This window comes from Rousettus aegyptiacus, unplaced genomic scaffold (genome assembly GCF_014176215.1).
Source record: "Rousettus aegyptiacus isolate mRouAeg1 unplaced genomic scaffold, mRouAeg1.p scaffold_m13_p_16, whole genome shotgun sequence".
Taxonomy (NCBI): Eukaryota; Metazoa; Chordata; class Mammalia; order Chiroptera; family Pteropodidae; genus Rousettus; species Rousettus aegyptiacus.
In genome coordinates this window covers 52737728-52761185 of record NW_023416291.1, presented here as the reverse complement: position 1 = coordinate 52761185, position 23458 = coordinate 52737728, and the positions used below count along the sequence as shown (strand labels likewise).

General features: G+C 64.5%; 1 protein-coding gene across 3 annotated transcripts; it reads left to right on the top strand.

The window, feature by feature from the left end:
- The first annotated feature begins 1316 nt into the window (after window positions 1–1316).
- PIAS4 (protein inhibitor of activated STAT 4) lies at window positions 1317–21474 on the top strand. 3 transcript variants are annotated; one of them, XM_036234097.1, is made up of 11 exons: window positions 1317–1403; window positions 6817–7243; window positions 14243–14327; window positions 15056–15097; window positions 15453–15543; window positions 15661–15789; window positions 15890–15995; window positions 18012–18085; window positions 18258–18334; window positions 20494–20624; window positions 20978–21474. In XM_036234097.1, exons 1-11 carry the CDS (start codon window positions 1377–1379, stop codon window positions 21244–21246), a joined length of 1458 nt encoding a protein of 485 aa, XP_036089990.1. In that variant the 5' UTR covers window positions 1317–1376; the 3' UTR covers window positions 21247–21474. The 3 variants fall into 3 exon arrangements, with proteins under 3 accessions (XP_036089990.1, XP_015999793.2, XP_036089989.1); XM_016144307.2 differs by having other exon boundaries at window positions 18174–18334; XM_036234096.1 differs by lacking the exon at window positions 1317–1403 and adding an exon at window positions 4111–4168 and having other exon boundaries at window positions 18174–18334.
- Window positions 21475–23458: the final 1984 nt, after the last annotated feature.

The window sequence follows — 23458 nt, the reverse complement described above, 5'->3', positions numbered from 1 at the left end:
TTAATTTTATGTGTCCACCTGGCTGGGCATGGTACCAGATAGTTAGTCAAACATTATACTGGATGTTTCCGTGAAGGTGTTTTTGCATGAGATTGATATTTAAAGTGGTAGACTGTTAAAACACATTGCCGTCCCACAGGTGGGGGTGGGCCTCATCCAATCAGTTGAAGACTTCAATAGAACAAAAAAAGACTGACCTCTCTCGTCGAGGAGGAATTCTGCCAGCAGATGGCCTTCGGAATTGAATCATAACTTCAGGTCTTCCCTGGGTCTACATATTCAGGTGCTTCTCTTTTTAGGCACTTGTTCTCCGAGGTGTCTTTGGCAACTCAATGACTCAAAACCTCAGTTTTCTCATCTGTAAATTGGAACCGATAATAGTACCTATTTCATGAGTTTGTCTGGCACAAGGGTGAAATAACACGTTAAGTGCTTAAAACGGGGCTTGACGTTTAGTATGAGCTTATTATTACCATTATCATTATTTCCTTGGGAAGTGTTATTGGGGGGTTAAAGGTTAATTAATATCCTTTTACCAAAAGGCAATCAACCCAGCCATTTTTCACACTGGCGTCTTTAAAATGTTCTCAGCTGCTTCTCACTTGAAAAAGAAAAACTAATCACCTGGAAACGGGTGGAAAGTTTGAGCTCCGCCGCCCGTGAGCACGGGGGGCGGGGAGGGGGGACAACGACAGATCTTGAACAGCGGGAGGTTCCGGTTAGTGCGGGTTCCTGGGGATGTTGACCGCAGGCGTGAGGGATGCTGGAGCTCCCAGGAATTGGGGACGGGGTCCCGCATTTCACTGCCAGGACCAGCCGGTGGGTGCAGAGCCCGCGCCCCGGCTGCCGCGCCAAGACCCGGATGTACAGCGCGTGGGGCTCCGCGCACACGGAGGTTGGACTGCGCTGCCAGGCTCCGAGCATGCACTGGCGGCAGCTGCGCTGGGGTAACCTCCTCCCCGACACCGCCCGCCGGGCGTCCTGGCACACACATGGGGGCCGCCTCCCGTAGGAAGCCGCGGAACCTGGCTGCATTGTCGTCGCCACCCACCTCCCTCTTTCCATGCCCAGACATGAACCAGCGCCCGCCCCAACTTGTGCAGGGCTCGTACCCCTTTAAGAAGCCAGACAACCCCCAGGGATGGGCGTGGTCGCTGCGAGGGACGGGGCGGGTGGCGGTGCCGGGCCGTCCTGATTGGCCCGAGGCCCGGGCGGGGGCCGCGCGCGCCTGCGCAGTGAGCAGCAGCGCGCGCCGTCGGCGGGAGGAGGGCGCGCGAGTGCCAATTGGCCGCGGCGGCGACCCCGCCCGCGAGTGGCGGGCGGTCACGTGACGCGACGGCTGGGGGCTCCCGGCGCGGGGGACGCTGGTGGCCAAGATGGCGGCGGAGCTGGTGGAGGCCAAAGTGAGTGAGCCGCGGCGGCGCCGGCCCGGGCGGGAGGGCGAGGGGGCGAGGGCCGGGCGGCGGGCCGAGGTCTGCGACCTCCGCCCGGGGTCCCACGGCGCGGCCCGCCTGCGCTTCGCCGCCCGGCCCCCTCGCCCGCCCCCGGCCCCCGGGCTCCGGGTGCGGGAAGGGAGGCCGGGGGCGGGGTCCCCAGACCTCACTTCAGTCTCTGCGCCCGGGGTCGGCCCCCGGGCTTGAGGCGGGGTTCCCCCCCGCCAGCCCGAGCAGTTAGGGTCCGGATCTCCCTAAATACGTGTACAGGGCCGAGCCCCCTAGCTTGAGGCACACTCCCCCCGGACAGCAGGGTGGGCTGGGCTGCTCGTTCCCTCCTTGCCCGAGCCGGGGTCTGTGCTCTTTGGCCCGGGGGAGTAACTTCGCCTCCTTGCGCTCCATGGCACAGAGGGCTGGCATCTGGGTCCCAGCCTCCCCTCCAGCAGGCTAGGCTGGAGTTGGCGACTCCATGCTCAGAAGGGTCCCCCTGACCTTCCTGCCACAGCTTCCAGTGTCCGGACTGATGAGCCAGGGTCCTGAACCGGCTCCAAAAGTAGCGTGTTTTCCTGGGGTCTGTACCCCAGCCTGGAGTTGGAGGCGCTCGTTGGGTTCCTGCTTTGGTCCCAGAGCCCCGCCCCCTTCGGACGCCCTCTCTCTCACCCCCAGAGTGGGCGCGGTGTTAATTGAGCTTGCCCTCCCTCTCTGGATGGAGCCCTGACCCCTCCTCTGTCCACAGCTTTCCTAACTCCCTTCTCCAGTTTTTTCCCTTCAGGACGTCGTCAGTAGGGTTCGGACTCCGCTCCTGGGGGCTCTAAACCCCGCACTCGCAGTGTCAGACCCGATTTCCAAACCTTGGCTGCTTCCCTATGCCCCCCAGTGCGTCTGCGCAGATCAGATGCCCTCCCCGCACAGCCCCCAGGAGCCCAGCTTAGTTCTCTTTATGCACCCAGCTCTGGCTTCTGAGCACTCCCCACCACCACCCTTTTGCTGGTTTCTGTGCTGATCCTTGGAGGGTCCCAGCTGGTTCCAAGATGGGCCTCTTTTGTAGGTTAGCTCCTGGAGCCTCTCCCCACACTCCAGTTTGAAGTCCAGGTTCCACAGGCCATAGATGCTATCCCTCTCCTAGCGTGGGGCTCTTTTAACCTTGGGACTAAGTGGGGAGCACCCCCATCCCAGGAAAGCACCTTCTCCCAGCTCCGCCGCCCAGGTCAGGCCTCAGTACCCTTGCCCCGATGATACTGGGGTTCTCCCATCCTTCCCTGAGAAGTTTACTTTGGCCGAGGATCCCAGGGAATTGGGCTGGTTCTTCACAGACCAAGGCACAACCCCCTGCCTCCTCTGGTGTCCCCTCCAGAAGGTCCTGACCTGTAAATGTTTTCTTTCTTTGCCTCCTTTCTCTCCTTACATCCCCCTTCCCTTCCCACTGGAATCTGGAATGCAGCCCTCTAGGTCCTGTGGTTATCGGGTATTACCCTCCCTTCACCCCAGAGCGCCCTCCCCGACCCTGTGCCTACAGCACACACACCCCTTCTCTAGGGTTTGGAGAAATTGAGACTCGCCCTAGACGTGTGGAAGTCTGAACTCTCCAAGTCCAGGATGGCAGTCTGAAGTCCCTGGAGCCCTGAAATTTAACCTCATGGGGCCATCACTGCGACTCTGGGTCCCCGCCCCCACCCCAGCCATGGAGTAGGGTCTGACTTTTTTTTATACCAACCAGGGCCTTGAAATATGATCTGATGAACTCTACTTGACCCTGTGGTGGCTGCCCCCCCCCCCATTAAAACAAGTGGACCCTTTCTTCAAGCTCTCTAAATGTGAGCCTCTGCTCAGGGGCTTGAGACCGCTCGCCTCCATCCCAGGAAGCCCTCTTTCTCGTCCAGTCTCTTGCTGTCACTGTGGAGTGCTTTCCGCATAAATGAAATGTTCCCTCCTTTAGATGCTTTTCCAGGCTCTCACATTAATAGCTGGAGATTTTGTCTTTAGGGATGCAAAGCGGCCTCGTCTGAGGGGAAAATGAGGGGGTTTGTTGATGAATTTGGAAAATCAAGACTCTTAACCCAACCCGAGGCCCCTGAGAGGGGTTGGGGAGGAGGGGCTGGCGGGTGAACTCCGAGATACCGTAGTAGTTTGTACCAATCTCTAGTTTTCTAGAGAGGGACCTTAACTTTGTCGCGTGCTGCAGAGAGGTTGTTAAGCTCAGCGTAGCTGCTCTATCCAGGCGACTGTTTCTCTGTGCTGTTCCACAGAAGCCCGGGGTTTTGCCCGGGGAAGCCGTTGGGGCCCGGTGCTGTTTATAAACAGATCAGAGGGGCAGGCGGGTCAGGATGAAGCCTTGGCAGGAAGTGATCTGCCAAGTGCTTGGGGTTTCTTCCTGAATGCTCGTGCCCCCTGACTCCCCCCCTCCAGTGTCAAGGGCAGGTTCCTTGGTAGTGGCAGCTGCTGAGAAATCCGAGTCGTGAACATATGGCAGCTTGAGGGGTGTGCCCCAGGATGCCGGTGTGGCAGCTCCGGATGTCCAGCCCGCTCAGGGCTCGGCCTCGGCAGGGGCAGGGGGCTCGTAGGGGTGGGACGATGTCAGGAGACGCGTTGTGGCCAGACTTCCGACAGGCCGAGCCCACCTGCCTGTGGCTGCATGGCGGGGAGTCAGCTTCCACATGACAGCACCGCTCCCTCGCAGGCTTTGGGCCTCTTCCAGAAGAAACATCTTGTCTGCGAGCCGTTTTTCCGTGCTCAAGGTAGGAAGTCAGGCCGAGGGAGGTGAAGCCTCTTTGTTTTCAGAGCGTTTCAGACTCTCCGAGGGCCAGCAGACTGCTTAGGTCCCTGGGGGGGGGGGGTGCTGGGGAGTCAGAGTCCCCAAGGCGCCCAGGCAGCTGGTTGTGAGTGAAAGGAAATGCCCTTTGGAGCCGGATGGACCCAGGTCCAAATGCCCCCCTGCTATGGAAACACAGGGAGGCACTGGGCCAGCCACGTCCCTTTCGGAGCCTCATTTCTCTCACCTGCATAATGGGCACGGGTCCTTGTGGCATTCAGGACCATGAAATGCCCCCGTGGTGCTTGGTACACGGTGGGCATTTGGCATTGTAGTGCAGGAAAAGGCTCCCCCTTGAGATTTTGCAGGCAGGGCAGGGCAGCCACCTGTGCCAGCAGCAGGGGCCTGGCGTCCAGCTGGAAGGGGTCTTGGAGTGCCCATCTTGCTCTGACAGTTGAGGAGCCAAAAGCATAGAGAGGACTGACAGTGGACCCAGGGTCATCTGGGCACCCAGGACGGAGTCTGGATTTGAACGCAGGGCTCCCGAGTCACTGGGCCACTGTTAGACCCCACAGTTCACCCTTCAACAGCCAGGAAATGGGGAAGCCCAGAGCCTCCTGGCGTTGAGGCCGCTGTGTCAACCTTGGCAGGATTCCCACCCTCCTTCGACCGTCAGACTTTCTCAAGTTGAGTTTGAGCGATTTATTGGTTTCTCTGGGAGCTGTCCTGGCCCGCGTGCGCCAGCTTTCTGTATCCGCTCTCGTCACTGGCACTGTCGTTTCCCGTGCCCCTGGAAGTGTCTTTCCCCACCACGTTTCACTCGTCACAGGCCAGCTTCAGGGCTCAGTGTGGGTGGCCCTGAAACCCTGCTGGCTCATCCCTAAGGACATTTTGCTCATGAAGCATGTTGGGGAGCCCTTGCTCCCCTCAGGGTTCCAGGGTCTCACAGAGGGCGGGCCACCTCCAGGCAGCCGCAAAGAAAATATGGGGATCAGCGCGCTCTTGCGTTGGCTTGATTTGGGTGGAGGGGCCCTGCCAGGCCTCATTCATCACTTCGCCACAGCTCAGTTAATAGCCGCTCCAGCTGCCGGCTTCCCAGAGCTTGCCTCTCAGACTCACGGTGCTTAATCGGGGCTGATCCTGCCCCCAGGGGACTTTGGGGTATGTCTGGGGGATGTTTGTGATAGTCACAGCTGGAATTTAGGGGTGCTCCTGGCATCAAGTGGGTGGGAGCCAGGGATGCTGCTCAGCACCCCACAGTGCTCCAGATGGCCCCACGGAGAATCCAGTGCCCATGTCCACCACGCCAGGTGGAGAGAGCCCGCCTGAACGATCAGCAGACATCTTGGTGGCCTCGGCAGTGCTCAGCTCCAGGCAGATGCTGGGGGTGGTGTGGTCAAGAGCAGCGGCCCCCAGCCTTCGTGGCACCAGGCACCGGGGCTCCCAGGAGAATCTAAGGCCTGAGGACCTGAGGCGGGCTGAGGCGGCGATGCCGATGCCGGCGCTGGGAGCGGCTGCGGACGCGGACGGAGCTTCGCTCGCTGGCCCGCCGCTCACCTCCTGCTGTGCGGCCCGGTTCCTGACAGGCCACGGACTGGTACTGGTCTGCGGCCTGGGGGTTGGGGACCCCTGGTAAAGAAGAGCCACCCCTGGCGTCAGATTTGGGTGTGGGTCTAAACATTGGCTGTAACGTGGAGCTCACGCCAGCCTGGCAGGGGCGTTTTAAGGATTCGAATTAAGTTTACAATCATAGTGCCATCTCAGTTCCTGGTAGGTGGTTAGCATTAAGTTGTGGCTACTGTCCTCTAGATCAGGGGTCCCAGCCCCCGGGCCACAGACCGGTCCGGGTCCATGGCCTGTTGGGAACCAGGCCTCACAGCAGGAGGTGAGCGGCGGGTCTGCAGCCAGCCACTCCCCAGCACCGGCATCACCGCCCCAGCTCCACCTTGGGTCGTCAAGCATCAGATTCTCAGGAGCACCAGCCCCTGACGCCACAAAGGTTGGGGGCTGCTGCTCCAGACCAAGGGGACAACGTGCGTGCCGCGCCGCCGATGGGGGTTGAGCACTCAGTCAGCTGTGCACGAGGTACCTCGTCTGGTCCTCCCCGCGGATCCTGTCATCCCCACCCCCAGCAAAGAGACCGAGGGGCAGAGAGAGGCTGTCAGTGCGCTCGCTCAGGGCGTGGCCGAGGCTGTGTACAGGCTGTGTATGGGCGAATCGAGACTCCCAGTTCCTGCCCTGGGGTGCTTTCAGGCTCGACGACGGGGAAAGCGAACCGAAAATAGAAGGCAGTCGGGGCGGCAGTCAGCGCTGCTGTGTTGGCGATGCTGAGGGAGGCTCGGGGAGGTGGGGGACGAGGGCTGAGCTGGGAGGGGCCTCGCAGGAACAGTGGGCCAGCAGCGGGGGCGGGGCCAGGCCCCAGCCAGCAGGACCGGTGGTGAAGCCACCTCCTCCTGGGCCCCCCCCCCGCCCCCCAGCCAGAGCGGAGGGGCCTCAGGGCAGGAGCGATGGCAGCTGAGGGGGTCGCAGGCCGCCATCCCCCGGCCTGGGCCCAGGCCGCTCCAGGGAGGCCCCGTCGGCACCTCCGGCCGGCAGCGCGTCCCTCTGAGCGCGCGTCTGTGTTGCTCTTCCCAGAACATGGTGATGAGTTTCCGAGTCTCCGATCTTCAGATGCTCCTGGGTTTTGTTGGCCGGAGTAAGAGTGGACTTAAACACGAACTCGTCACCCGGGCCCTCCAGCTGGTCCAGTTTGACTGTAGCCCCGAGCTGTTCAAGAAGATCAAGGAGCTCTACGAGACGCGCTACGCCAAAAAGAGCGCGGAGCCCGTGCCCCAGCCCCACCGGCCCTTGGACCCCCTGACCATGCACTCGACCTACGACCGGGCCGGCACGGTGCCCAGGACTCCGCTCACAGGCCCCAACATTGACTACCCCGTGCTCTATGGGAAGTACTTAAATGGACTCGGACGGCTGCCCGCCAAGACCCTCAAGCCAGAGGTGCGCCTGGTGAAGCTGCCCTTCTTCAACATGCTGGATGAACTGCTGAAGCCCACCGAGCTGGGTGAGTGCCCGCCCCCCGAAGCCCCCTCGGCCAGCTGTGTCACTGACCCGGAGCATTTCCGGGGAGCGGCAGGGGCCCAGGGGCGGCGGAGGGCCTGTCCCTTCCGGGAACTGCAGGGGCCCCCTCCGGGTCTTTAGATCAGTGACTTAGTGCTGTGTAGTAAGTCACCCCAAATCTCAGCAGCTTTGAAAGAACCAGGGGTCTCAGTTTCCAAGGGTCAGAACTCTGGAATGGGGTAGCTGGGTGGTTCCGACTCAGGGCCCCTTGTAAGGTCATCATCAAGGTTTCGGACGGGATGGCCTCATCGGAAGGCTCGACTGGGGCGGGAGGGGCTGCTCACTCTCGTGGTCGTGGGGGTCGGCTGGAAACCCAGTTCACAGCACGCGGGCTCCACAGTCTGCTCGAGTCCTCACGGGTTGGCATTGTGGCTCACTTCCCCTGGACTGCTGAGCAATACACAACCCAGCTAGAAGCCTGTGTCCTTTCCATAACCCAAGCTTGGACGTGGCACCTTTGCTTCGACCACATTCTGTCGGTCACACAGACCATTCAAGTGCAGTGTGGCAGGGGCTACACCAGGCTGGACCACCGGGGATCAGGGGTTGAGGGGCACCAGGAGCCACCTGGGAGGATGGCTTCCATGCTCTCACTTGGAGCAAAAGGACCTTTCCTCTTTTTCCCTCTGAAAGGCTTGTTTGCTAGTAGGTAGCCTTCGAGAGTGACCTTCGCAGGCTGACCCACGCAGGCCACTGGTCAGGGCATGGCTAGGCGTGGCTAAGAGGTGGGGCAGGGACGGGGCTGGAGAAGGTGATTCCAGGCTCCAGGGCTCCTCTCTCTACTCATTTCTCAGTCCCGCGTGTTGATCGAGCGCCTGTTGTGCCACGGGCCTGCGTCATAACTGGCCCCTCCTTGGCAGCCGTGATGACAGGCCCGGGGCTGGGTATCAGCCCGGTGTCAGCCTCATGCTGCCCAAGCTCAGGCTGAGGGAGGCTGAGCGGCCCCGGCTTCCTGGGCCTCCGCTGCTCCAGGTGGAATGCCATGGCCTTCTTGTTAACACTCAGGTTGTCCCCGAGCTTTCGAAGACCCTTCCTGCTGTCTTCTCCCTGTCCCTTCCAGCTCCCTTCCCCCAGCCATTCACATTCATTCACTCACTCACTCGCGCAGGGCAAATGTGAGCACCTACTGAGTGGGATCCTCCCAAACCCCCCAGTCCTCCCAGGCTCCTCCTGTCCCCCCTCGTACTCTCCCTGTCCCCCCGACACAGTAGAGAGCAGGCAGAGCCCCCCACCCTGCCCTATGGAGGGTCCCTTCCCAGGAGCCTCCAGCCAGGGCCTCCATTGTGGGTCCTGTCGCCCCTTGCACCTCTTCACCCGCATTTCTGGCTCACCCCCACATCTTCGCCCAGCCCCTGCTGCACGCCGGCTTAGCCCTGGTCGTGAGTTGGTCCCTGCGTGCTGCGGCAGAGGTCACAGTCCCCCCACGCCCCCGCCCGGCATGCCCCTGACTGCGTTGCTCACCCCCTCCCGTCCTGCTGACCCAGCATCCCGCCTCGCTTGGCCGGGGGCCCCTCCGCATGCAGGCTTCAGCTTCAGCCCCGTGCCAGCCAGCCCCCTCTGTCCTGCCCTAAGCTGGGGGACAGGGGAGAGGGAGCAGCTCTCTCCTCCTACCTATAGCCCTTGTGCTTTGTGAAGTTGGGCTGGAGGGGCCGTGGTCCCGGGGGCTGTTGCCGGTGTCCTGGCCCTGGAGCCTGAGGCCCTCCACTGCCTTTCCTCGCACGGGAGGTGTCCCGTGCCAGCCCCCAGACAGAGAGCAGCTCACCCCAGCCACACCTGTCGTGGGGTTGACGTGGCACTACTGGAGACTCCAGGCCCCTTCCTGGCCGCTCCAGGATGACTTCTCCTGGTTCTGCTCCCCCACCTCTCCGGATGCTGGCACCCATCCCCCTCTCACTGCCTGGTTCTCCAGGGGGCTCCGGGGGCCTCAGGACTGGCTGACTGGCTGGTTCTGAAGGTCAAGCTGATGTTTCAGGCTTCAAAATGATCTTTGTTACAGGGAGGCTGGGTTTTCACTGGGAAGCAGCAGGGCAGGCTTGGCGCTGGGTGGGGGACAGGGCTGGAGGTGACTTTGAACTCGGGGCTGGCAGGCGGCCTCCCTTCCCCTACCCGGACCATGGGCTTCCTTCCTGCACGGTGAGCATACATTCGCTCCCGCCCCACAATGCATCGCTTTGCCCTGAGCCCCCGGGGACCCCGGTCACCTGATCTCCGGGAGAGTGTGCTCCCCTGTCTACACCAGGAATTACTCTGCTGGCGGCTCAGCACAAAGAGGCCAACCCCGCCCTGCCTCTCCCACTGCCCGCTTGCCCGCCTCTGTGCCAGGGCGTACCCTTCTCTGAGACTCGCATTCTCTCAGGGACCTTGGGGGCCACCCGGGTTCTAGGGAGAGGCATCGCCAAGCACAGGCCCTGGTCCCCAAGCAGTGCGGTGCCCTCCGTTCCAGGGCCAGCAGCTCTGGCTGCCCGGCTCGCACCCCGGCTGCCTTCCCATGTCAGTTCTGTGAATTCCGCCACACTAACCTCTCCTGAACGCCACCGTGGAGGCTGTGGCTCAGCCAGCTTCCTCTTCCCCCTTGCTGTGACCCGCCGACCACCGTGAGGCCTGGACACTCTGGTCTGTTCCCCCAGAAGAGCCGCCGGCCACTCCGGGATGGAGCCCGCCAGGAGGACAGGAGACATAAATCACACGGAGTGGAATGTTCGGGTGGGGGAAGGGACGGAAGGGAAGAATAGAGCCACGGACCAGGGGCCCGAGGGGCCTTAAGAGGCAGATGATCTGCTCCGGCAGGGGTGGCGCTGGTGCCCAGAAAGTTCGGGAGACTGGCCCAAGGTCACACAGCGTCCTGAGGAAGGGGCTCGGGGCCTCGTGCTCAGCCGTCTTCCGGATTCTGACCTCTCCCTGCACGCTCAGCGCCTGCGCCCCTGTGGGAAACACCTGTTCTCACCCATGCCAAGGTGCTGGACCCCAGGCCTCCTCTCCACAGGAGCCCGGCCGTCTTCCCCTTCCCGGCCGGGACAGGGGCTGGCCGCCAAGCATGCCCAGGGCAGGGGGGGCTTGCTTCCAGACTGCACCAGAGCTCAGGGGGGCCAGCCACATGGTCTCGCGTCAGGCCACTTCAGCGTGGGGCCCACCGGGCATCCTGCGGCCTCAGAGTCCAACTGGGGAGACCCAGACCCCCCGTCAGGGTTGGGGAGAGGAGCGGCCATCATGAGACTTGCTGGCGGAAGGGAGGAAGTACGTTGGCCTGGCCAGTGCTGTTCCCGGAGGCCCCCCGCATCCTGTGGTGAGGGGCCGCCCAGCCCGCCCCCGCTGCCACCCGTGTCCTGATGGCTCCGGGTGCCCGCCCAGCCCTGCCCGTGTCCCCTGGAGGTGGTAAGCCCCTGCGTGCTCGAGTCCGCTGGCCTCACCGCCACGTCTCTCAGGACACACGAGTGTCCTTCATCCCGCCCCGAGCCCTTTGGCCGGCGTTGCCTAGGCGATAAGCAAGGTAGTGGGGTCCCCGGCCTGGTGCGTGTCGCCGAAAGCTGCACAGGAGGTGATTCGATGGTGCCGAGTGAGGAGTGCTCTCGTCAGGGAGCGCGGGTGTTCAGGGGGGCTGCACTCGGAGCCCCTCACTGTGTTCGTGGGGAGATGGCAGTCGGGACAGCTTGCTTCCTGGAGGAGGCGTCGTTGCCGTCCAGACGCTGGGGGTGAGTAGCAGTAACCTGGGTAAAGAGGAGGGAAGGGGGACGTGGTCCCACCAGAGGCCACCGGGGCCTGTGGCATCAGAGGGGCGGGGGCCGAGGGGAGCGGGGCTGACCGCCGTCCTGCGGGCGTTGGGGTAGCTGGCAGCCCGTGAGCTTTTCTGGGCCCTGTTTTCTCAAGTCCTTTGGAGGCAGGTGTCCGGCCACCAGCTGCAGTGCGCAGCCAGGCCCGTCCCATGCCCTGGGCGCCTAGGCCGTCACAGCGACCTGGGGCGGGCTGCCGGCGTGGGCGTCAGGCCAGTGGGAAGGGACCAGTTCCATCCCATGCACTTTTTCACATCTCCTTTTTTTCGATTTAAACTTTTATAAAATTCTGCGTTCGTCGTGGAAAATGCAAGGTGAGAACAGAGAAGCCAGCTGCGGCCATGCCCGCCGGAGCAGCCCCACGGGCAGGCTGGGCTTGTTCTCGCCGCCGTTTCTTGCAGCACAGTCCTCGTGAGACGCGGCCGCACCCCGCCCCTCCGGGATGTCGCGAGCATCTGCTCAGCTCCTCGAACACGTCTTTGCTGGCGGCTGCGTGAGAGGCCGTGGGTGGCCCTGCGTGGAGATGGACGCCTGGGCCCTCTTGGTTATTTAGTGGCTCAGATCTGGCCTGGGGGCCGGTTCCCAGAGTTCCTGCTCCCTGGAAGACCCCAGAGCAGCGGCTTCCCTGCCTTTAGTCTGTGGGGGGCTCAGAGCCCCGCGGGTGTCGCGGGGTGTGGGGAGGGGAGGCGTGCATCCACAGGCACCCAGCTTGCAGCGGTGCTGCTGGCCAGTGTCCATAATGACCCAGAGGCCCTGGGACACTGCATTGATTCTTGGGAAGGAAAGGTTTCGGAGAAAGATGGAGAAGGGGCGGTGGTGGGGAGCACCAGCACCGCGGGGGGCGGGGCGAGCGCGGTTCTCAATAAAGGCGCTCGGAGACGGCCTTCGTTCTGTCGGCGTCTGTGCAAACGTGCGAGACACCAGGGCGGCGGAGACCGTCTGGGGGGATGTTCTGGGACGGGGACGGCACGTGCAAAGGCCCCGAGGCAGGACGTGCTCGGCAGGTAGGGAGCACGAGGAGAAGGCCAGCGGGGCTGCTGTGGAGTCGAGGCCACAGGGGTGGGGACTGAGTGACGTCGCCCTCCCCCCACCCCCGCCCCGAGCCTGTTCTCAGCAGGTGGCGAGCCCTGGGAGCGTGGACACTGGCAAGGGGCCCGATCGGGGGCATCGGTGGTGGGGGAGGGAGCACACCTGTGCCGACTGGACTGGCCGAAGGAGTCTGTGGCGGGGCCCGTGTCTTGGTCCCAAGCAGCTGAAGCTAGAGCTGGCGAAGGCCCAGGCTTGGGGGACCTCCAACTCCCAGTGGTGTGGGGTGTGCCTGTCCCAGCTGACGTGGCAGCCCCGCCCCCACCAGCCTGGCCACCTGCGAGATCAGCCAGCCACCCCGGGCCAGTGGCGCGTGGAAAACCGGCCTTGGGTGCAGCCCCGCTGTGCAGCAGCCTCACCCAGAAGTGGGCGCCCGCCTGAGGAAGGGCCCGGATGCTGGCCCTGCCGCGACCAGCTCGCCTGCCTCTCTCGCACTGTGCCTGCTGGCAGAGCTCCCTGGCCAGTTGGTGGCTCCCAAGCCACCTGCTGTGGTCCCCTCCCCTAATTCCCAGGGGACACTGGGGTGGGGTGCTGGTATCCTTGACGTCCCACCCGATCTTGGCAGCCCAGCTCAGACCTCTGAGGCCCCCCACCTCCATAAAAATTGCCCCCCAGGCTCTTTGGGCAGGCGTGGGCGTGTCTGGCTGGCCTGTGAGCACCCCCATCCCCAATTAGGTGGCCCTCAGGGACCAGCCGGGGCGTCAACAAACAACCCTGCATTGACAATTACAGCAGCCACCTCACTGAGCACCAGCCACGGACCCGGCCTCGCACCCCAAGGGGCTGGTCCTCTGTGCACAGAGGGCGCCCGTTCTCAGGCGGGGATGGGGGTGCACGGCCTCCCACAGAGCTGGGATACAAACCCAGGCCATCTGGCTTCCGAGCCGGAACTGGTTTTAAATTTGAATATCATTTGCACTTTAAGTAGGTTACCTGGTTCGGAATTCAGAAGCTTCTAAGGCAGGGGTTGGCCAGCCGAGGTGGGGACCCACACCGCTGACAGCCCGTCTCCTGAACCAGGTCCCACCGGCCCACCGCCACACCCACGCATGTGCTTACGTCCCCCGTAACTTCCGTGTCCGAGGAAGAGCAGGGACATCGAGACAGAGGCCACGTGGCTCAAAAAAGCCTAAAGTGTCTCCACTCTGGCCCGTTAGGGGAGCGGTCCGCCCACCGCCGTGAGGGGCTGCAGTGCACGGAAGGCGAGCGCCTTCTCACCCCCGGCCGCTTGGAGGCTGCAGGCTCGGCCGGTTCTCACACCCCTTCCCCAGAGGTGTCCCTTGCACAGATAAGCAGAAGTGCACCTGCACAGGCCCCCTCCCTCCACCTGGTTGCGCAAGGAGCAGCATGGTGAACACACTTCTGCACCTGCTGCTTAACCAGACGTCTTTGGGGGCTGGCCCTCAGCAGAATGCAGAGAGCTTCCTGATTCTGTCACCTGCTTTCAGTCGCGTGGTGGTCCCTTGCACGGCGGCCAAAGTTATGCGCAGCGCGTCTTAGCCAGACCACCTCGGTGGGCATTTGGGCGGTTAGCTGTCTTTTGCTGATAGAAACCATTCTGAGTAACACATGACCGTGGGCGTCCATCGTCCTGTCCGTGTGAGAGTGTCTGCTCCGATGGGCACTTGCTCACCGGATGCCCCAGGACAGCCTTGTGAGGTGGGGACAGTTGTTGCTGGTGTCGTGCAGACCTGGGGACCAGACTGACCTGGAGGCGCTCGGCCTGTCCGTGCTACCCCCTTTCCACCCCGCCCAGTTCCTCTCCCGTAGCTGAGCAGTGCCCAGTCTTCCTGCATAAGTGCCTGACCCCTACGGGGATGAGAAGGCCACCACTCCGAGAGTGGCCCCTCAGCAGGGGGAATGGGGGCATGAGTGGTGGGCGTTCCTCGAACCGTAGTCTGCGGTGCGGCCCCAGGAAGAGGAAAGTCCCCCCTCCCGCCCTCATCCCTGGTGGCCCCACCCAGATGGGACTCAGCTTCCCACTTCCTGTTTCCCAGCCTGAAGAGGGCTAGGCAGTAGAAATGACCGTGATTGTGGTCTGTGCCTTCGCCAGGCACCAGACGTGACCCTGACCCCATGTTTGTCTTCAGTTCCACAGAATAACGAAAAGCTTCAAGAGAGCCCGTGCATCTTCGCCTTGACACCCAGACAGGTGGAGCTGATCCGGAACTCCAGGTGCGCTGTGGGCGGGCGTGGGCGGGCGTGGTCCGGGCGCCCCGGAGCCTTCGGCTAGATCCAGCGCAGACCCTGCTCTTGGCAGCGGTGTTCCCACCCCACGCGCGTGGGGCCGTGCACACAGTCAGCACACGCACCGCTTCTAATCTGCAGCCCCGCGAGGCGGGCCATAGTCCCCATTTACCAGGGACTTCCCCTCACCACCACCAACGGCAGGTCTGCATCGTTCCCTGGGGCCCCTCCTGGCCCCTGTTCCCTCAATGCCAGAGCACCTCCAGTGGTGACAATCACAGATGTCCCCAGACGTGGCCAGTGTCCCCTGGAGCCGAGTCCCCCAGGTGAGGACACTGGGCTATCCCCAGGTCCCCGACTCTGTTCTCTGAAGCTCTCCGTCTTCAGCTGGGACGGAGATTACCGTCGAGCAGCCGCTCGTTGGGCGCTCAGCACGTGCCAGGCCCTCACTTACCAACCCCCTTAGCGTCCACCACAGACCCCATTGTCCACAGAGGCGAGGTCGTTGGCTCAAGTCACAAGCGAGTAAATGGCAGAAGAGAACATTCTAGGCGGCACCCACGGGCCTTTAGTTGCCAAGGGAGGCAGCGAGCTAGGCCACCTGGCTGGCCCAGGAGAGGGCAGCGGTCACCCTGGCTGAAGGGCGGGGTGCGCAGGGCGCGCTCCCAGCTCGCTGACGCCGTTTCTCTCCTCCCTGTGCGTCCCTCGGCTCACAGAGAACTGCAGCCAGGGGTCAAGGCCGTGCAGGTCGTCCTAAGGTAAGCCCCGGCGTGCCCTTGACGGGGACCCTTGACCACCTCTTCCCGCCCCGGTTGGCTACAGCTCTGCCACATCCCACCCTGAGTGTGCACAGCCAGGTTCTCGCCCTCCTGACAGCCCCTCGGGCTGTCTGCTCGAGGGGGACGTGCTCGTCCCTTCTCTCTGTGTCGGCTCTCGGCCACGGACCCACCAGCACCCAGCCCCACCCAGGCGGGACACGGGGCCCTGGCACCTGCATGGACAGCCCAGCTTCGATGTCCACTCATCAGGCCAGACGCGGCCCTGGTGTGTCCTCCTCGCCTCTCCCAGGGCCCCTCCACTCCCTGCACCCCAAGGTTCCCACTGTCATTGCAGAATCTGCTACTCAGACACCAGCAGCCCTCAGGAGGACCAGTACCCACCCAACATCGCTGTGAAGGTCAACCACAGCTACTGCTCGGTCCCAGTAAGTGGGGTCCCTGGGCAGCCCTGGCTCTGCTTCGTGGGGGGCGGGGGGAGGGCAGCGTGGAGGGAGGGGCAGGGACACAGACCCCCTGCAGCGCTGAGCTGCGTCTCCTCCCAGGGCTACTACCCCTCGAACAAGCCCGGCGTGGAGCCCAAGAGGCCTTGCCGCCCCATCAACCTCACCCACCTCATGTACCTGTCCTCGGCCACCAACCGCATCACCGTCACCTGGGGGAACTATGGCAAGGTGAGTGGGGCGGGCCCTGCCCTGTTGCCCACCCCTTCCCGCCCCAACATCCCCTTCACCCGCTCGCCCGGCCTGACGCCCCTTCCCCCTCTGCTCCCAGAGTTACTCGGTGGCCTTGTACTTGGTGCGGCAGCTGACGTCCTCGGAGTTGCTGCAGAGGTTGAAAACCATCGGGGTCAAGCACCCGGAGCTGTGCAAGGCGCTGGGTGAGCACCGCGCGGCCCTCCCCGAGGCGCCGGGGCAGTTCCGGCTCCGTCACTGCCAAGCTTCCCTTTGCGGTGTGTGAGGAGCGTGTCATCTGGGGGCACCCACGGGGAGTCTGGGAGCTCGGGGAGGTCTTTAGAGGATGCCGCAGGGGAGGGGGTGCAAGGCGAGGAGACTGAGGTGTGCTCACGGTCCGAGCAGGTGGGGCCCGGGGGCGCCGAGCCCCGCGGCTTGTTTGGAGCCCTGCGGGGGCCGCTCCGCGGGGGGGAGTGGACGCCCCGGTGGCGCGTGTTCCGTGTTCCAGGCGGAGGCTCTGGCCCTCCTGCAGGGAACAGGTGGGTGGGCCCGGGGGCACAGGCGGGAGCAGGGGACGGATCCACGCGAGTTCACGGCGATGGCGAAGGTCTGACCAGAAACGGTGAGGCCAGTTTTTTCTTTCTCTGTACTCACGACAGTCAGAGATGGGGGCGGGGGGGGCACGGAGCACTACGGGGAACGTACCAGCGACACCGGTGGACAGGACCAGTCCCCCCCTCCCCATGACCCTGCAGCGGGGCTGCCCGGGCCACCGCTCGTACTCTGCTGGGCAGCCGTGTGGCCTCGGGCAGGTCGCTGCGAGGCCCTCCGGGGTGACGTCTGATCCTGTCTGGCCAGTGGGGACACCGAGGTGCAGAGTGGCAGAGTTAGGGCTCTGACCCCAGGGCCGGGGTCTGTGCACCCCTCCCTGCCACCTCCCTCTTTCTTCAAAGGGCCCATTCTTCAACTCCCCCAACCTGCCCGTCTCCCTGTGGAGACAATGGCCAGCTTGACCAGGGTGCTTGTTGGCCAGGGGCGGGGCTTGGCATGGGCACCCGCAGCCCACGGGGTCGGGGTGGGGCATGTGGAGGCCTAGCTTGAGCCCTCAGTGCCCGGCCAGGGGCCCTGTAGCACTGCAGGCTGTGAGGAGGCCGTGAGGGGTCGTACGTGACAGCCTGGGCCTCTGCTGGCTGCGGTCAGGTGTCCTCACGGCAGGAAGCCCCCGGCTTCCTTTCCACAGCCAGCCCTGGGCCGGGCACGTCACTGCCCGAGGTGTCACGTAGCAGGCGGGAAGTCCTGCCTCTGCCTCACCAAACCCCGCCTGCGGCGCCGTCTGCTGTCGGGAGGAGCCAGGCTGTGCTTCGGCGCCCGCCGCCCATTCTCAGCTGCCCGGGGTCTCCTCGATGGGCCACGGCCTCTGGGTCCACGGTCAGCTCTTGTTAGCCAGAGAGGGGGACCATGGGGTGGAACTCCAGCCTGATGTGGGGACAGACCTGCATGCACACCCTCAGCCCCAGACCAGCGTGGGAGGAGGCGAGGCCTCTGGGAGAGGGGACACGGGGTCATGGTGGGCAGTTCTGGCTCCAAGCAAGGTGGCGTCCACTGTGCCGGGCCCAGGGTCGGTTTGTCCTGAGCCGTCTGCGGGTGGCGTGTGAATGCTTCGCCTCTGCGGTTCGTCATGTCCACCAGTCTCCCTGTCTTTGAAAGCAGAACCCGTGGGAAGAGGGGAGTGGGGAACCCGAGCGCCCCCCGCAGGCGCCCAGGGCCGGGCTGGGTGCGTTTCCTTCCAGTCTTTTTGCCAGCGTCAGGCTCACAGTCGGGAAGGGCCGCCGTGCTGCGAGCCGGTTCCTTTCGTGGCGGAGCCAGCCGTCTCCTCCTTTGTCGTAGGAGTCGAGGTCGAGTGGTGGGGTGGGGCGCGCCCTCCGGCTTGCTGCCGCCCTCACAGGGTCTGGGGCGTGCACTTCTGGACAGGGGCGGGGGCATCGGGAGCTCCTCGTGGGGACTGTCACCCGGCGGGGCCCGCCGGGCCTGCGGGCTGGTGTGCGTCAGAATTAACAGGCACAGCCAGGAGCCCTGTTGGCTGTGTGTGGCCCGGACCTTCCCAGAAAAGTCCCGCGGGTCGTAAACCCCCGCGCAGGGCGGGCCGGGGGCCCCTCGCACACGTGGGGCTGCAGAAGGCCCCGCGTCCCGGCCCCGCTGACAGCAGCCGCCCCGCCCCACAGTCAAGGAGAAGCTGCGCCTGGACCCCGACAGCGAGATCGCCACCACCGGCGTGCGGGTGTCGCTCATCTGCCCGGTGAGTTGCGGGGGCCCCGCCCGCACCTGCGGGGGCGCCCGGGGCGGGCAGCGCCGGGCCGGACCTGCTCACGTGCTCTGCCCCGCAGCTGGTGAAGATGCGGCTCTCGGTGCCCTGCCGGGCAGAGACCTGCGCCCACCTGCAGTGCTTCGATGCCGTCTTCTACCTCCAGATGAACGAGAAGAAGCCCACCTGGATGTGCCCCGTGTGCGACAAGCCAGCCCCCTACGACCAGCTCATCATCGACGGGTGAGGCGCCAGGGTGCGGGGAGCCGCCCTGCCTGCCGGGCCGGGCGTCCGGCCGCGCAGCCTCGAGGCCCCTGTGGTGGCTCTGCAAGTGCGGGTCGGAGGGACAGATGTCCCTGCAGGACGCACAGTGCCTTTGCCATGTGGGCAGCAGTGTAGCTGAGCGTTCAGAAGGGGGGCCCTGGACCCAGCAGGTCCGCTGTGACCCCGTGTTCTTGGCGGGACCCCGCACGTGACGGGACCGGAGGACCTCCGGCTTCCAGGCCCCTGCACGACTCGAGCGCTCGCTCCCTGTCTCGTGTGGCACGGCCGTGGTCACACCCTCCCTGCGAGAAGGTGGAAAAGCCACGTCTCCCCGGGTTCCGTTCACGTCCCACTTGTCCCCCGCCTGGGCGGCACCTGTGTACAGCCTGGCTGTCCCTGGGCCCAACCAGCAGGCCCTCCCCAACCAGGGGGACAGGGGGGAAAAGGCCGTTCTCCCCGGAAAGGAAACTTTGCTCAGGTCTTAGGTTTCCGAAACCGAGCCCAGCACCTGACCAAGCAGCTCTCGCCAGGCGCCAGCCACACCCGCCCCGTCCCCAGAGCCGGTGGGGGCAGGGAGAGGCGGCAGCCTGCGAAGGCCGAGACTCACAGTTTGGGGCGTGTGCTTGTGGTGGGGACGGGAACGACCCCCCGACCCACAGGGCTGGGCACCGATTTGTTCCCGCCTGCAAGCGCTCGTCTGTCACTGTGCTCAGCTCGCCGAGCCCGCCCTTCAACTATCTGTGGAGGTGGGCCTCGATCTTCCGCCTCACAGATGAGGAAACAGGCTCACAGGGGACGCCTACCAGCCCTGGGACCCCTAACTCACAGGAGCTGGGCCAGGACTCAGGTCCCGCTAGCTCTGAGCCCGGGTCCCCTGGAGAGGCTGAGCCGCAGCCCCATGCGCTGCCCAGCCTCAGGGTGGAGTGAGGAGGCCCCTGGGGCCGGCGCGAGGCCTGGGCTGAATGGCAGCTCTGTCCCAGCCCGGCAGCTGTGCACCCCGCCGCCCCCGCAGGCCTGGAGTGGGTCACTCAGGCTCCGGTGGTGGCAGCTCTGACAGCTCCAGGGACGGATGGGGCTGGGCTGGGCGCTCTGTCCCATACAGAGCGCGGGCCCAGCAAACCCGTGGGGCCTGGGCAGAGCAGGGAGGCTTGCTGGAGGAAGCGTCCTCGGTTTACACGTGCATTTCTCAGGGTTCTGCCACCTTGTCCCTTCCTGTTTCTGAGCTGGGTTATGCAGGGATCCCCAGGAGGACTCTGTCACAGGCCCTGCTCTCAGGGTCCTCCTCCCGGAGCATGGGGGACGAGGGGAACTGAGCCAGACTGAGACACTGCTGCGGGCGCGGGAGGGGGCGCAGGGGGCGCAGGAGCGTGCGGGTAGAGGGCACCTGCGGGCAGAGCTGCGTTCCCTGGGGCGGTGGGGCTGAGCACGGCGGTGGAGGGGCGCATCTGGCCCCAGAGGGTCCCTTGGGGCAAGACGGCCTCCCTCTTGTGTGCCTGTGACCCCGGTGGTCCCTGAACAAATACTGGGAGCCGTGGCGGACGCTGCAGGTCTGCCCTGGCCACCGGCTGTTCCTCGGGCCTCCGCGGCTGCTGGGCGTGGTGGGTGCCGCGCCCACCTCGGCCTTTTGCGTGTGGGGAATCAGGCCCGCAGCCAGGAAACGGCAAGGGGTAGGACTGGAACTTTTGGCCTCAGGTAGCTCGCCGCCCCCTCCCTGGGCCCCCGGTTCCCCATCTGTGAAGTGGGCCTGACCAGCAGCCCCGCTCAGGATGGTGCCCAGGGCCGGAGCGCGCCACATGAGCCTGGTCGCCGTGGGTGTGCTTGAGGGTGCCACGGCCATGGGAGTGAGGCGCCCCGTCTCCTCACCTGTAAGAAGGGGGTGGAGGGTGGGGGGCGCTTGGTCAGGGGCAAGGTGAGAAGAGCCCTCCTCCAGCCCCATGTCCCACGCGCTGGAGCATCGGAAGGAGGGCTGTCACCGTGCCCCACACAGCCACACGTGTGCCCCACACAGCGGAGCCTGGGGGGCCCCCTTCCTCCAGGCCCTCAGGTCACCAGGCTCCGGCTGGTGCTGTGCTGAGTGGTCTCCCGGGGTCCGGCTCAGCAGGCCTGGGAATCAGCGCCCGGCCTGCCCCCGCCCCCAGGCTGCTCTCCAAGATCCTGAGCGAGTGCGAGGACGCGGACGAGATCGAGTACCTGGTGGACGGCTCGTGGTGCCCGATCGGCGCGGAGAAGGAGCGCAGCTGCAGCCCCCAGTGCCCCATCCTCGTGCTCGGTGAGTCCCGGCCCCGCGGCCCCGTGCTCCGCCCCAGCCTCCGCTCCAGGGCCCGGTCGTTTCTGAGTCGGACCGTGTCCTGGCATGTGGAGTTTCCAGTGGTGTTTTTCGCAGCCACCTGATGGAGTCCACGCCCCAGAGCGTGGCCTCTGTCCCCGCGCAGAGGCTGCGGACTCTGCTCTGGACCCGGCCGTGGTTGTCGGGCGCCTGCCGTGTGCAGCGCCCTGTGCCAGACACCTTGGCCTCAGGGCCCGTGCACCACGGGGCGGACGTGACGCCCCAGGGCCCCGCCGCCTCGGCCTCCCCTTTCTGGGCCAGCAGCTGCCCTGAGCGCCTGCTCCTGTCGCCCTCAGGCACCGCAGACGCCAGTGGCCTCGCGCCCACCCCCAGCGTCAACGGCGGCGGCGGCGGCGGCGGTGTGCTCGGGGGCTCCGGCGGCGGGGGCGGCGTGGCGGGCGGCGCGGACAGTGGGAAGCCAGGTGCCGACGTGGTGGACCTCACGCTGGACAGCTCCTCGTCCTCGGAAGAGGAGGAGGACGAGGACGAGGAGGACGAGGACGAGGATGCCCCCCGGCCCAAGCGCCGCTGCCCCTTCCAGAAGGGCCTGGTGTCCGCCTGCTGACCGCTGACCGCCGGCCGGCGGCCCCGACTTCCCGGTGCTCACGCAGAGGGCGCAGCGGCCGCGGTGCAGGGCGGTGGTTTTTTTTTTCTTTTTATTGTTCATATGGTTTTTCCACCCCTTCCCCTGGCTCCTGGCACCTGTACCTCTGGACTCTCCTATTGGAGGATTAAAAAAAAAAGTAAAATGACAAAAAAAAAAAAAAAAAAAAAATTGAAACAAAAAAAAAAAGCAAACTTTCAAAAACAAGGCAAGCCACCCACACAGCTGCTTCCCGGCCGAAGTGGGGCGGGCGGGACCAGGACACTGCGCCCTCGGACGCCCCGCGGAGGGGCCCGGGCTGGCGGGTGGCAGGGAGGACCCACGGGCGCCCTGGTGGCAGCCGCAGCGTGGACGTTCGTCTTTCCTTTGCGTTTCTTCTCTTTGCGAACGCGCCTCTCGCCCGGAGGCCCTGGGGCGCGCCGCTGGGCAGCGAGTGTGTCAGCCAAGAAGCCATGGGGTGGGTCGGGGCGGGGCGGGGGGCAGCGGGGTGCGGGCGGGGGCGGGGCGGGCGGGCCGGGGCGGGCTTAGCCACAGAGGTGTTGTATTTTTTGAAAGTGCAATAACTTGGTATTTTGAAGACCCAGCACGTGGCCAGGACCCCCTGCGGCGGGTGGGGTCCCAGGGCGCTGCAGCGTGTGGCGTGGGGGGGGGTCTCAGTTTTCTTGCCAGCTACCTCGGTAACTCCAATTCAGGTTCACTTCCCTCCGGAGCAGCGCAGGTGCCGCCACGGGGGGGCGGCCGTCTCCGAGGGGCCGCGGGGGCCTCACCCGCCCTCGTTGCGGGGCGACTCCTTCCCCCTCTTCTTGCTCTTGGGTTTTCCGACGGGTACAAGGCCTACCCGGCACCCCCTGCCCCAGGAGCCTCACTCGTCTTCCAGCAGGACTGGGCTGGGGGCCGCCCTGCAGCTGTGTGCCGGGCCTCGGGGGTCCAGCGACCACAGGGGCCTCCGTGGCGCCCCAGATGCCTCCAGGGACCCACAGCTGGGTGCCCGGCCCTCCAGAGGCCACGCTTGCTTCCCCAGACCCCTCTGCCCACTCTTCTGTTTGGCATTTTTTCTTCCCATCCTCTCCCCTCCCAGCCCCAGGGTAGATTTCCTTTGTATAAACAACTCTCCTGTCAGGAAGCAATATCATTTCAGGTCTGAAGACGAAAGGGACATAAATCTGGTCGAGGGCAAATTCAGTTTTACTGTATAAACTCCGTTGCGCGGTCCGGCTCCCCTCTGAGGGCCGCTGTTTTCTAATATTTGTATTCTAATTTAATTGTTTTTAAAAAACACAAATAAAAAGGTCAAGGTGAAGCCACCAAGGCGTCAGCCTCTCTGTGGGGGGGGGGGAGGCGTCGGCTGGGGGCGAGGGGACCAAGGACCAGAACTCGGCCCCATCCACGGCTCTCTTTCCCTTTCGCCGTGTGCCGTCCAGGATTCAAATGCGCCACGTTGGTCAAATGCGGACGGTTTCGCTGCTGGGCCCAGCGTCCAATCTGCTGGGCTGCACTTGGCATTCCAGCTCCCAGAAAGAGGCCGGACGCCAGGAAAGTGCGGATGACAGCCACCGGGAGGGCTGCGGGCAGTGACAGGTGCTGGCGACCACGGGGAGGGGCCGGGACCCTCCGGCGGGCGGGCGGGAGTATGGGTGGGCGGCCACAGTGGACACGGCCTGGTGGCTCCAGAGTTCGGCCCAGAGTCTCGTCTGACCTGGCCGTTCCTCCCCAGGTGTCCACCCCCCCCCAGGGGGACGAGAACCTGCACCCCCCTGAACACGTGCGCGGGATACAGCAGCATCACTCAAAAGAGCCAAAAGGTAGGAACAGCCCAGCGTCCAGCCACCGGAAAGGGGGCCAGATGTGGTCCATCCGTGCACTGGAGTGTCTGTCACTCGGCCACGGAAAGGAGGAAGGTGCCGGCTCTCGCCACGACGTGGACGGACCTCGAACACGCTGCTCGGCAAGGGACGCCAGACACAGGCCACACGGGGTGACTCCATCTCTGTGAAGTGTCCAGAGCAGGCGGGTCCACGGAGACAGGAAGCGGGTTAGCAGTCGTCAGGGGCGGGGAGGGGGATGGGGGCGACTGCCAGTGCGGTCGGGGCTTCTTTCCCCGGTGACAGAATGTTCTGTGATGACACTTTCACGATGCTACACCACTGGTTTTACAAGGGGGAATTGTGTGTGA